At 42.3% G+C, this 13,530-nt stretch overlaps 2 protein-coding genes across 2 annotated transcripts in view; both read right to left on the reverse strand.

The window, feature by feature from the left end:
* Positions 1 to 13,530, reverse strand: part of bola1 (bolA family member 1) — a 112,179-nt gene that overhangs the window by 68,029 nt on the left and 30,620 nt on the right.
* Positions 207 to 2,941, reverse strand: rbm8a (RNA binding motif protein 8A). The gene is made up of 6 exons (XM_052065357.1): positions 2,814 to 2,941; positions 2,381 to 2,440; positions 2,234 to 2,311; positions 1,705 to 1,841; positions 605 to 741; positions 207 to 526 (listed from the first exon to the last, which is right to left on the reverse strand). The coding sequence occupies exons 1-6, from the start codon at positions 2,872 to 2,874 to the stop codon at positions 478 to 480; spliced, it is 522 nt and encodes a 173-aa protein (XP_051921317.1). The 5' UTR covers positions 2,875 to 2,941; the 3' UTR covers positions 207 to 477.

Consider the following 13,530-nt stretch of genomic DNA (forward strand, 5'->3'; position numbering starts at 1 on the left):
ATATGCCATTAAACTATAGCAAAAGGCAAATTTGTCAAGAAGCAAAACCTCCAATGAAAATACATTTAAAATACTAAAGTACTCAAAATCAAATCAAATAAAAACAGAGATTCGATGGCAAAATAGAAATAGTTGAACTTTTTCATCCTGTTGTGTTGTAACGTTTGTGTACATTGAATTTGTTTAAAAAACTACAAAAAAACTAATTTTGTCCTTTTTAAAACTTTAATGTTTTTTTGTAAGTCATATAAAACAAAAACACTTCCAGTAAAACGCCAAAAAAATAAAATAGCGAATCAACATTTTCATAGGAAATTGCGACAGCTTTGGAAAGCTGCTTGAGCAAGTGACAAAAACTCTCCATGTTTGCGATTGCTACGCACGATACTGAACCAAAAACCGTATCCAAAATGAAAAGAAAAAGGAGAGAAATTGGCGCAAAGTTGCTATCATCCTTCTAGCACGGTGCCAATTGTTTTAACGCCGTCGCCTGTCGGGACTCCGGCTGCGTCGCCTCCCCCCGGTCCTAAGAAGAACATGCGTGGATTAGCAAAATGGCCCAGTGTTTTTGCACAAGCGCCAGCCGGCCGCAGACAAGACTTACCTGCGTCTGCTTTTGGGGGGTCCGCGGACAAAGCCCCAGTCCACGCTGATGGGCTGGCCCATCATGTCTTGCCCATTGAGGCCCTCCATGGCAGCCTGCGCCTCTTTGTAGGTCTCGTACTCCACCAGAGCGTAACCCTGCAGATAGTAAACAGCAGTCAAGCAAAAAATAAAAAGCCATTTTCACAATGACATCACATTACTTGGTGACACCAGCAGTAAATAAATCTTAAGAGTCTTTTAACAACAATAATGAACTGAAAAGGTATTTTGCAATTCTTTACAAAATAAAAAAACATTGACAAGGAAACCAAGGACCCAGCACACATTTCAACAGCCTATCGATTAAAAGTATATTTCTAATAATAAAAAGGTCAACCATACATTCTTTTTCGTTAAACTAACACAAAAAATGCTTTAGAATTTCTTTTATGCTTGATTCTTAATTTTTTCACCCGTACTTTAGTTGTAAAGAGTTTGAGTTATCACTTCCTGTCGCCAGTCAGCAACCCCCTGCCTACTGTTTGCAAACTTTACGACAGGGGTCCCCAAACTTTTTCCTGTGAGGGTCACATAACTTTTCCCTTCTCTAATGGGGGGCCGGTGTCAGTTTGTAACATCAACGATCGTAGGGGAGCTTAAAAAATTTATTGTTTTCCAGAAAGCCACACATAACCAAATAACCCTTCCCAGGTTCTTTACAGAAAAAAGTCAGGAAACAAATAATAATACGGGCCGTAGTTTGGGGACCCCTGCTTTACGAGATAACCTATAGTTTTGGATGAGTTATTTCCACAATAGTCAAAAGTTTAGCGGTGAGGCCATGTTGGATTTCGTTTACAGGGTATGTTGCCATCTTACGCTTGGAAGTTGAGGTGCGCTCCGGGGGAAAAAAAAAATAATCCTGATTTGACTGTTGAGTGACATTGTTGTGACTGACAAGTCCGGAATAAGCTTAATGATTCCGAACGTAGCCACTGCTGCTCAAGACCAAAATCACTAAGGAGATTTTGAATTCTGTTCTGAATTCAAGTTCTGATATAGACAGTAGGCCAGACGGCAATGATAAAAATGAACAATTGCCTTTCAGTATGGTCTCACCTTGAGGTATCCCGTCCTACGATCCAGGTTGAGGTGCAGGTTCTTGATCTCGCCGAACTCTGAGAACTTGTCATGGATGTCCTCCTCTGTGGCCTCCTCGTGGACGCCAGTCACAAACAGGATCCAACCTTCCACGGCTAATGCACAAGACATGTGAATAGGTGTGGATATATTTTCACAATTTAAGACAATCCACAGGTTGCCTAACCTGACATTTTTTGGATCAAAATATCACACTAACTACTGGCAACTTTGCAGTTGAGTGAATCTCATTCCTTTGCATTAACAGAGTCTGCTAGCATATTGCTCAAACAGGATGCAAAACGCCAATGTCAGACAAGTGAAATGTTATATCCTATGATGCAGTGGACTTGTGAACAGGGCTGCAACAACAGAATCAAAATTAAACACTCACTGGGATATGTTCCTTATCCTCCACAATAAATGACTATTGCAGAGTAATTAAACACGAGTTGTGAGATGTATATTCGAAATTCAGTTTTTGTTGCTCTAAACCGGCAGCACTCACATCGCTGAGGACCTGGCTCATCTCCATCCTGCTCCACCGTGTCATAATCTTCTTTCATGCGGGACCTGGCGCCTTCATCTACCAACACAAGTATGAGCACTCACTCCAAAACAACTGCATGACTGTCATCTGAAGGTGTTTCCTCACCAGAGCCGAAACCTCGTCCTTTTCTCCTCTTGGCCTTCTCCTTCAGCTTGTGGATGCTTTCTGAGGATGCAAACGTAACATGCGTGTTCACTTCATCAGGTTTTACGTTCGAACTTTAACTTACTTACGTTCATACGGTCGATCTTAATCAAGCCTAACCAGCCTCGCAACTTTTATAATATTAAATCATATTCTTATTTTGTCGAGCCAATGAATAAACCGTGTAGCTGAGCCGAGGCGTTTTGAATGAATAGTCGATGGCGCGTTGTTAGCATTTTAGCATGTTAGCTCGGGCCCACTAGCACGCCTTCGACGTGTCCCTCTTTCGTTCTCGGCTACTTTTCGCGACCCAACTCCTCCATATTTACATGCTGCTCGCCAAATGAATTACTCCCCGCTCGGCACCAAGCCAATATAAGAAGGCGACTCTCACCATCCTCATCCATAGGAAAGTCCTCGCCGCCCGCTTCATGAAGCTCCAGGACGTCCGCCATGTTGACTGCGAGTGGCGTAGTGACGGGAGAGAGCCAATGAGCATGCGCGCTGGAGGCCGTGGCGGCACGGCCGTGTAGGAATACATGTACGTCATTCGTGGCATTAGGTTTAAAAAAGACATTGATGTTAAATAAACTTGGTCTTCTGTGGATGTCGAAACAGTGAGTCGTTTATTTTGGCACTGCCCTATTGTCTAAACCTATTTTATTGATATTTGTAATTTTATTTCTCAGATTTTCCGCTGTTTTGGAAGCATATGCATAAGCATTGACAATAAAGTTCAATTCTATTCAATTCAATATACTGCCTGGTCCCTATTACTTTAAAACAAATCAGGCAAAGCCCAATGACACTTTTGCTGTCAATCTCATCATTTTTATGACTACATTTTACATTCACAATGGTAAATTCATATCGAGAGAATCTTTTTTTTCATTTCTTTCCACTGCAAAGTCAAACAATAAATTGAATCCAGGTTTTCTCTTGGCCAAAAAGTGTTAAAACATTGAATGTCCGTAAATATGTTTGTAAACTCTTTTCCCGCCGGTTATTGTTATTGTATTATTTCAGTTGATAATTTTTTCATGTTGTAGATCTATATTTTGTTCATTTATTGCATCGCGTTGGGGTGTAAGAACTGCTATTTTTGTAAATGCACATTTCAAATGAACAAAAAGACTCAGTGAAACATAAAGGCTCAGACAGTGTGACCGATATACTTACGCACGTACACTCAGGAAGTACGTCGCCATGTAGCGAAAGGAAAAACTAAATCTGGGCCCCATAATAATCTAAATTCACGATTTTAGCATTTCTTCATTTAAACAAGAGTGTTAGGTTTAAAAATCCTGAAGTGACTGGATGTAATATAGATTCATTCCAGCAGGGGGCTGTCTGCCATCATGTATGGCCATAGTGGGGCTATGGCGCGACTGACTGACGGTGGCTTCTATTTGTTCCACTGCTTCCGATCACTTGTGATATTTAAAGGGAATTGGGCTTGTTGCATCACATCATCACCACCTTCTCCTCAAAGGAGAACCTTGATTTGCAAATGTTCAAGTTATGATAATTTAGTGAGACTCCTTTGACCGTTTCCAGCCTTAGAGCCTTTGTGCAGGACTAGTCTGAATCATTAACAGACAGTCAGAGGTATTACAGAGATATTACTTCGGCATACCTCCAGAAGTATGTAAAATAATAACTGAATTACATGTTCAAATGTTGCAAAATGTTATTCTGCATTGCTCAAATGAAATTAGATAAACAGTATTGCTAAAAAGATAAGGGGAACCTTTAAACAGCACAACGTAACTGCAAGTGTTACTCGCTGGCTGGATATCCGCATTTTATTTTGTACTGTCACATTTCACTTTTGCGTTCGAAATAATTCACTAAATACAGACTCCCTCATCTCACTTTAGTCACTTCTGATGAACTTCACACAGAGCAGCAACACAAACAGTATATGCCACGCATATACAAACAGTATATGCCATCTGATTTACAGCGGAGCTTCAATGTATCCAGTTTTCTAGTGAGTGTGCAATGAATTAATAATACGGGCAAATGAGGTCTCAAAAGACTCATTGGGCTTATCAACCACACACACACACACACACACACAAAAGTGGACTTTGAGTAAGTCCCATGTCAGCAACCAAGCATCAAGGTTGAGCCAACAGGATGATTGCACTCGGCCCTCCCGAGAGGTCATCCGGTCACGTCTGTAGTGGTGACGGCTTGCTGATTAGCAGTGATTCACTTTTCCTCGGGGAGCTGTAAAAGGCCCCGACCTGCCAACACTAGGTACCGTTAAGTCCAGGAAGAACCCCCGACTCACTTTTAGTCGATCCCTCCTGCCCCACAACAACCAACACAGCAGTCATGAAATTCACCATTGTTGTCACTCTTGCTGTCATCCAACAGTAAGACCTCGACACTAAGATATGTTTTGCAGATTTTTTTAAACAATTATTTTGTGATGGGCTATGACCTCACACAGGCAAGTCCAAATTCAGAGTTGCACATCTGTAGTGTCGCGACACATTGTGCCACAACAAGCAGAGCATCATTGCGCTCTGCCAGAAGAGATGCAGTGTAATTAATGGCAGGAAGAGGCAGAGAAGGTTCCCAACTAAAGTCCAGTAGGTTGCAATGAATTATTATTTTAATTAATTAATCTGTCAATAATTTTTTGTGATTAATCGACTATTCAAATAAGAAAAAATAAACAAACAGATTTTCATCCCATTATTCAAAGATCAGCGGATTGAGTGACCTTTGGCTCACACCGTCTTATTTGAGAAGCCCCATTCATTAAGGCAATTCAAGTCGAAATGTTATCAAGCGCACAATCAATGGGACAATTCATTAGGTAAACTTGGACCTTCCAACACAATTCAAGCTGTAGCACATATTTCGCAGAACAAATAAAGACAAATGCATCTTGTCTATAAGTACAAATACAATTTATTAATATTTTTTTCGCAGAAAACAATAAATAAAAATGCAGTAAAAAGAATAAAAATGAGGCGCCACATTCGGGATTTTCGATGGGAACACGGTACCGGGACAGCAAGAAAAAACAAACAATGCACCTCACCCAAAAATCTAATAATTCTAAAGAATTGGTCAATGCACTTATAATGGCCGTCAATTATTCGTGGATTTGCACTATTCATGGTCTAGCCTGGCTTCTCTCCCCCTTGCACTTTTCATGATATTAAAAAATACCAAAAAAAAGTACCGATAATACATTTTTCTTCATTTTAGGGATGATTTTTCTGTTTTCCCATAATCTTGTTACAGAATTAAAACAAATAAAAACTAGAAATAAATACAAACAATAGATACCAATGATAAAATTTCGGGATTCGTCTCCATTTTTCCCGCCATGTTTCACTGATAAGATAAGATAAGATAAGATAAGATACGATAAGATAAGATATCCTTTATTTGTCCCACACTGGGGAAATTTACAGCCTCCAGCAGCAAGAATGTAGGTAGAAAGAAGAAAGAATAAAAAAAACAACAAACACCATTCAATTAAGTGTAATATAAACACAAAATGGATAAATGGATAGTAAGGAACCGAAGAAAAAAATCAAAAATCACTTCACACTTGAGTAACGCGTGCCACTTATATCAACAAAAACAAAAAACAAAACAAATGAACCCAAAAGCACATTAAAAGAAAAAATGGCAATTAGCAGAAACAAGTGTCGCCGGCGGATCAATGAACAGGCGGGCGCCACTTTTTATTGATCCGAAAAGGGAAAAAAAAAAGCAGCAAAAACCTGATGATGATTTTATGTCGCGGCCGGTGTTGTCTCCACGACAGCGGTGCGGAAGACAATGATTTGTTGTGCTTTCTGAGACAAAACAACAAAATCACTAGTCTTCCACGCCGCCGCTGGACGCGAGCCCAAGGTCCTTCCACTGTCACGTCGAAGATTCGATAGCCATCGTGCATGTTGCCCTTCCACCCCCCCCCCCCCTTTGGTTCAGAATCACTACCGGTACCACAAAATACGATTTTTTAAAAATCTCTCGTTGAGTGATTAGAACAACCGTAAACAGCGCACGCGTTCACCATTCTTATGAACACGTAAGGGACTTGGTGATTGCTCTCTGCTCTCTGTTATCTCACTCACTCGACTGCCTGCCCTCGGGCTGGACACGGCGGCCAAATGTGACGTCACGTGGCGGGAGTCTATTCGAATCAGACGGTATTTCAAATGTTACACCTTGCTCGATTACAAATGCACATTGGGCAGAGTATCTAGTTCCTGACTCAGTCTCACCAGCACGACGAGCTAAAGGAAAGATGCCGTTTATTCGACACATAATGCATGAATGGCGTTTACAGATACCGCAGATATTTCACAAGTGATGATTTAACGATGACGTATGAATCATTTTACATCCAGGTGAGTATGAACTTCAAAGAATTACAAGGGGGAAAAAAAATCCTGATGCTTTTTTTTTTTTTAATGATGTGATATCGGTACAGTATCGGCATCAAACTGATACTGCCATCGGTATCAAGGGGGCGGAGTCACAAGTCAAGGCGCTCGTATTTCAAAGATTGTGATCGTGTCTCTGGACAACCAAATGAGTCAAGTGCGAGGTTGTCTCTGGAGTAGTTTTCTCCCTCATTTTTGACAGTTGAAAGTACCGCAGGTCATCAACAAGGTGCCCGTGGATGTTAGTCGCCCCCAAAGACAGCCTGTTGTTAAAAAACAAACAAACAAACAAACAAACAAAAGAAACTCACCAATCGACTGTCCAGCATTTGCAAGGTGCCATCGCTTCACCGTCACGTCAAATCCATTCTGCCGTCGAGCCAAAATATGTTCAATTACACTCTTAATGATACTTTCGATCAGTGGTTCTTAACCTGGGTTTGATCGAACCTTAGGTGGTTCGGTGAATCGGTCCCAAGGGTTCGACGGAGCCTCTGCCAATGGAGGTTAAAACACACCCGACTCAACATGTCAATTAGTTATGACACGCCCGCTTGGCCATCACTGGCTGTTGATGATCACATGACATTGCTTGTCCAATCAGTGCTGCGGGAAATTTAGTTCACTCGGTAGTCAATGTGTGACTGTCGTGATAGTACGTCGTAATATAAAAAAAAAATCTTATACTTATGTCTTGAAATGTTATTTACCTTTTTTCTGTTTTGAATAAATGCCTGTTTTATGTCTAGAATTCGGAAAAAGTAATATTTTTGTTTTTCACTAATTAAGGCTTCGGTGAATGTGCAAATGAACTGGTTGGGTTCGGTGCCTCTGACAAGGTTCAGAACCACTGCTTTCGATTCTTTCAGGACATCTGAGCAACAATTTCACATTGAATGCTTTATGACTCCATATTTTTATATATACCCCTCTCAATAGTCGACTCGCAGTGTGCCTGTTGTAAAATTGAAGTCCTAACTGTTTTCCTTTCAATTCCTATTTGTGTGTTAAACATCTTGGAGATTGCGTCATATGAAGTCCAACTCGCTGACAAATAGCAGCAACCACATTTGTCAGTGAACGAATTCTGCCCAGCAACTGCCACCTGTTGACAAATTCACTCCACAAGTGGACAAAAGCCATCAATTATGATAAATAATTGAAGGAGGAAAAAAAAAGTAATAATAATAATAACAGCGATGAAGACGGAGCCAGCCGGGCAGATACTTGGCTCGCTGCCCTTCTGGTTTATGCTTGCACGCGTTCAAGTGATGGATGCGGCGCATTACATGAAAAGTTACACGGGTCTCATCAGCACGCCTGCACCATCTCATGGCGTTTCTGCAACGGCTCGAGATGATGACGGCTTGTGATGAGACCGGGCGGTCTGAGTGTACCTAATGAAGTGTCCAGTGAGTGCTTGACATGCCCAACATGCTACGAAGCGGGAAGCAATTTACACTCAGTCACTGCATTGGGTACCCCTCCTCGTCCAACGTCAACACTTTTGATGAGAGGAACAAATGGTTAATCCATGAATCGATAACTAATCAATTATTCAATTAATTGACAACTATTTTGAGAATCGATTAATGGTTTAGAGACCTTGTCTCCTTTAAAATTGGACAAATCCTCAGAGACTGATTCTGTTCGCGTTTTTTTTTTCTTCTCAAAACTAAAGATTGCTTTTACTTTGCAGAACAAGAATCAAGTTTTTGGGGCAATTTTCTGTGATGGATGCAATCTCACTTTTTTGTCCTGTTTTGGACAGAAATTAAACATTTTTGGAATCCGATTCCCCAATTAATGAACAAAACATTCGGCAGATTAATCAATTCTTAAAATAACACTTAGTTGCAGCCCTGCTGGCTGTTTCCGATATTTTGGCAGTACATCATTCAATAAATACCCTCAAAGTGCCACCAAAGATTTTGGTTTCATATTTTTGGGAAGCAAACTCTCCCAAAACGAAGCAATTTTATTTTTTTGAGAACGAGACTGCTTTTCATGGGAGATCTTGAGGTGGAGTGGGGGTACCTAATGAAAGGGCCCAGTGAGGATAACTCCATTCTATGGAAGGACAAACTTCTTGACAAACGACAAAAGGGCCGATTCCAACTGACCTTGAACACAGCGCCTGTCACTGGGCCATTTCATTAGGCACACCTGCGGCACCATCCAATGAGCTGCGATATACAAATAATGCTCAATTTTTTTGGGGGGGGGGGGGGCAGAGTTTCAAGTGTCAATCAAAATCATTGCCAAAGGATGTTCAGCGTGGGAGGGAGCACTTTTACAACCACAAACGCCCCACCGGCCTCAAATGCAGCCTCAGTCACTTCATTAGGTACACCTGCCGCACCATCTTGTGAGCTGCAATGCACAAATCGGCCTTTGCGGAGGTAATAATGTGCCATCGCAGGTTTACCGTTGCATGTGGTGGTCGTTTACGATATTTTGGATGTTCCACAAAAACGACATACAGGTATATTTTACCTCTGTTCCGCGTGTGGACTGAATATCATGAGATGGTGCAGCAGGTGCAGCGAATGTAGCGCCTTGGCGGCGAGCGCTGGGAATTTTTTTTCTTGTCAAATGTACTGAGAGATCCCACTGGGTGGATGTGAAAAAAAATAGTTGCCACTTACCCCGGGTGAAGGGGCGCCCAGCGGGGGGGTCATCCTCGTCAAAAGAGCAATTTTTCTTTGCACCAAAGACAACACGCAGCCTGTGAAAATCAACACAAAAAAATGAAAAATAAGTGGGCCAAGACCTTGGAGGATGTACAGCGCGATGGGAGACCCAATTTGAGAAGAAGAAGAAGAAGAGAAAGAGAGGAAGAAGTGGAGGAAGAGCAAGGGTCGGGGGGCCGGGTAAGCCCAGGTTGTCAAGCGCCGGCCGCCAGATGTGTTTGCCGTTTTTGTGGCGACTGACTGACACACGGACGCAAACGCAGGTGCTGCTCAAGGAGAAATAGAAGTGCGCTAATGTGACGTCACCAAGAAAGAAAGAAAGGAGGTGGAGGGGGGGGGGACAAATAAAAAAACGAATCCCTTGTGGGCTTTTGCCTGCTCCGCCCACCACATGTTGCTCAATTCAAATCGGTCAATTTTCGCCCTTTTTAATTCTTTCTCTCTCGCTCTCTGTCTTTCTCTCTTTATTCCTCTTTTCTCGACCGCTAAGTTGACTTGTGTTTGTGTGCGTGTGCGTTTCAGCCTCCAGTGATTCTTTTGAGTAAATTTTAACAGACGCACAAACCCAGCAAAATTTGGGATCGCTCAAAATTAAGGACCCCAAAGCTCACTTTTGATTGACAGGCGGAGTTTTTTTTTCTTTTTTTCCCCCCAAATAGATGTTCAATACATGTGGTCATTCGTTTTTGTGAAATTGTGTTATCGGAAAGAAATATTCATTTATTCATTTATTTATTCAGTCATTTATTCAGTGCAATGTAATGTAACAAAGGTTCATTCGATGGAGACATTTATTAAGAGTAAATTGTCTTATAATGTAAAGTTAGTCATTGTAAATGTATTCATCTAAAGGCTAAATTCACATCGTTTTTCATTTGACTAATTTCAAATTAATATATTAAAATAAGTGAATGTTTAATTGAAAATGAAAATAGCTTTTGAAGGATGTATTCATCTGAAATGACTGAATAGTTTTGAATTGATTGTAAATATCATTTTTTATAGATCATTATTATCACTTTAAAATTGATCTTAATATATTAATTCAATTACTGCAAATCAAAGTTAAACTATGGAGATAATTCATGACTGCAAAAGCCGTTCATTACCAACGACATTCTTGTAAATGTGTTCATGAAATGAAATGTGATTTAATGTCTAAAATGTTAAATCGCTGTTGAATCGAAGTGTGACGTAGTTTTTGTAAAATCTATTAATTTGAAAGAACCACTAGTTTAATAAATCAACTCTATACTGTAAGTATTTTCGAGAAAAAAAAATCTGCCTTTGATTTGGTAAATGTTTTCATTTCAAAATACGACAGTAATTGATTGAAAAGTACCAAGGGAAAAATGAAATCATTGTAATTTTAAGAAATTACATAATGAAGTGATAATGAATTCATGATAAAAGCACATTTTCACTTTGCAACATATTTCGTGCTGGTCTTTTTGCAAAATTTTAAGAAAGCTGAATGACCCGCTTCCATGTTTGTTTTCATTTTGTCATCAGCGGCGTTTGGCCGTCTCATCTCCAGTCCCTCACAACATCCCTCCATCTTTCCCTCCGTGCATCTCTCCCAAAGGGCCAAACGGCACTTTGTGAAATTACAGCACAATTTGGAAAAGTAGAAACAGGCAGTGAGCAAATGAGGCGCTCCACAATAGAGCGCTGGCCTTGGTGACGGTTGCTAAGCGACCGGGGAAACACAATGGCCTCCTCGGAAACCACGGGCCTTTAAGTGGACTGCGGCGCACGCACACACATGCGCATGTGTGAAGCCAAGCGAAGCCCCCTACACACACACACACACACACACACACGCATGCATGCATGCAGTGCCAAAATATTCCGGCTGCTGCTGTTTTGTAGCCAGGACGAGTGAGGAAAAATGCGCAAAATACTTTTTTTTGGGGGGGGGGGGACTTTTCATGAACACATCCAGTCACTAACGACGTGACTTGGGAGTTTCATTCAATTCCATGATCAATCTGGTAGCCTGATGTACTTGTGTGTCAAATGCGTTTACGCCTTTGCAAACCCCCCCCCCCCCAAAATGTTTTATTGTGACGCGCTTTCATAAAGAAACATCGCAAAGGGCTTGCAGAGAAACACGTGAAATTAAAGAATGGAAAAAAAAATATGTGCCGCTTTCACTTTTCAAGTGTAATGAATTTGCGTGTTGGCATGTTCCTTTAAGGGGCGTGGCCTATTAAGGAGATGTCAGGAACTTGGGCGAATGCTACTTGAAAAGGCAAATGTCGACGCAATCAAAAGTACCAGGCCGAATTAGGTGAGCTTGCTGCGACAAAAGTGCAGTTTCAAATAATTACAAGTGACACTTGAAAATCATGAGGCTAGGCTGCATCGGGAAACGACGGCAGCTCGCTACGGGGTGGCCATTTTGATCCGGAATCTGGGTACGATAATTTTAGGTTGCGCTCTATTTCATTAACCGTTGCTCGGTTGAGTCGTGTTCAGTCGGTTGGTCAGCATGTGAGCACAGTGCGAGTTGTGGTGGAAAGCAGCTCTCTCGCGAGTGCCGCCATTTTGTATTTGGCCCATTCAATAAAATGGCTGGAAATGAATGAGGGACTGTGGCTTTCCTTGCACCCTTAGATTTTCATGTCATTATTTGATTGTTTCATCCTTCCATCCATCCATTTTCCGAAACGCTTGATCCTCACTAGGGTCGCGGGGGGTGCTGGAGCCTATCCCAGCTGTCTTCGGGCAGTAGGCGGGGGACAACCTGAATCAGTTGCCAGCCAATCACAGGGCACACAGAGATGAACAACCATCCGCGCTCACACTCACACCTAGGGACAATTTAGAGCGTCCAATCAGCCTGCCACGCATGTTTTTGGAATGTGGGAGGAAACCGGAGCACCCGGAGAAAACCCACGCAGGCCCGGGGAGAACATGCAAACTCCACACAGGGAGGCCGGAGCTGGAATCGAACCCGGTACCCCTGCACTGTGAAGCCGACGTGCTAACCACTGGACTATCGGGCCGCCACCTGATTGTTTCATTTATTACTCAATTCATTTTGGGATTAAAAAGTCTGTTTTTAGTGATTTTGTGCATTTTAGTTTTTAATCGATATTTAAGAAATGCGATCATGTCAAACTGTCATTAAAAACATTCAATGTAAAAGTACAGTTGGCCTGTTGCGACTCGAGAGAATCTTCGTGAACGGAAAATGAAAAAAATCGAGAGACGGGAATATTGGAATATTGTCCGACAGAGCCCGGTCACAGACAATAAATTCTCCTCCGTCTCCCTGTGTGTGTGCGCTTTGTAGACAGGACGGGCCAACCTGATCTCGGCGGATCGTGTTCCAAAACGGAGCGACATACTGAGCCGAGGCCCCTCCTTATCACGTGCTCACCAGCCGCCATCCGACAACATCTGCCTCCATGTTTCAATCCGTAAGAGCTCGTTTCAAACCGTACGCTCAAAGATGCTCTCAGATTTGGGGCCGATCAATTCTTCAAAGGTGATATTTGTCAATTTCTCAAGGCTAGCGCTTTTTCTCCTTCATTTCGAGGGCTGGGTGGGTCCCCCTGGGTCCCTCCCGGGTCCCCCCTCATTCAGCCATTCACACACACATTCCCACACCAACGGGCAATTGTTGCCAGCCCCACCGGGATCAGGTGTCTCGCCCGAGGATCCTTTGGCAGCGGGCAGTCCGAGTCGGGATTCGGACACACTGACCCTGGGACCACCGGTGCGGCAACAACACTCTTGCGTAATGAGTAACGCTAAGTCTGACTGTCAACACAAATGAGGTGCATTGAAATGACGACTAATATTCTATCTATTCTAATCCCGGTAGTCCAGTGGTTAGCACGTCGGCTTCACAGTGCAGAGGTACCGGGTTCGATTCCAGCTCCGGCCTACCTGTGTGGAGTTTGCATGTTCTGCCCGGGCCTGCGTGGGTTTTCTCCGGGTGCTCCGGTTTCCTCCCACATTCCATTGAACACTCTAAATTGTC

This window comes from Hippocampus zosterae, chromosome 5 (genome assembly GCF_025434085.1).
Source record: "Hippocampus zosterae strain Florida chromosome 5, ASM2543408v3, whole genome shotgun sequence".
Taxonomy (NCBI): domain Eukaryota; kingdom Metazoa; phylum Chordata; class Actinopteri; order Syngnathiformes; family Syngnathidae; genus Hippocampus; species Hippocampus zosterae.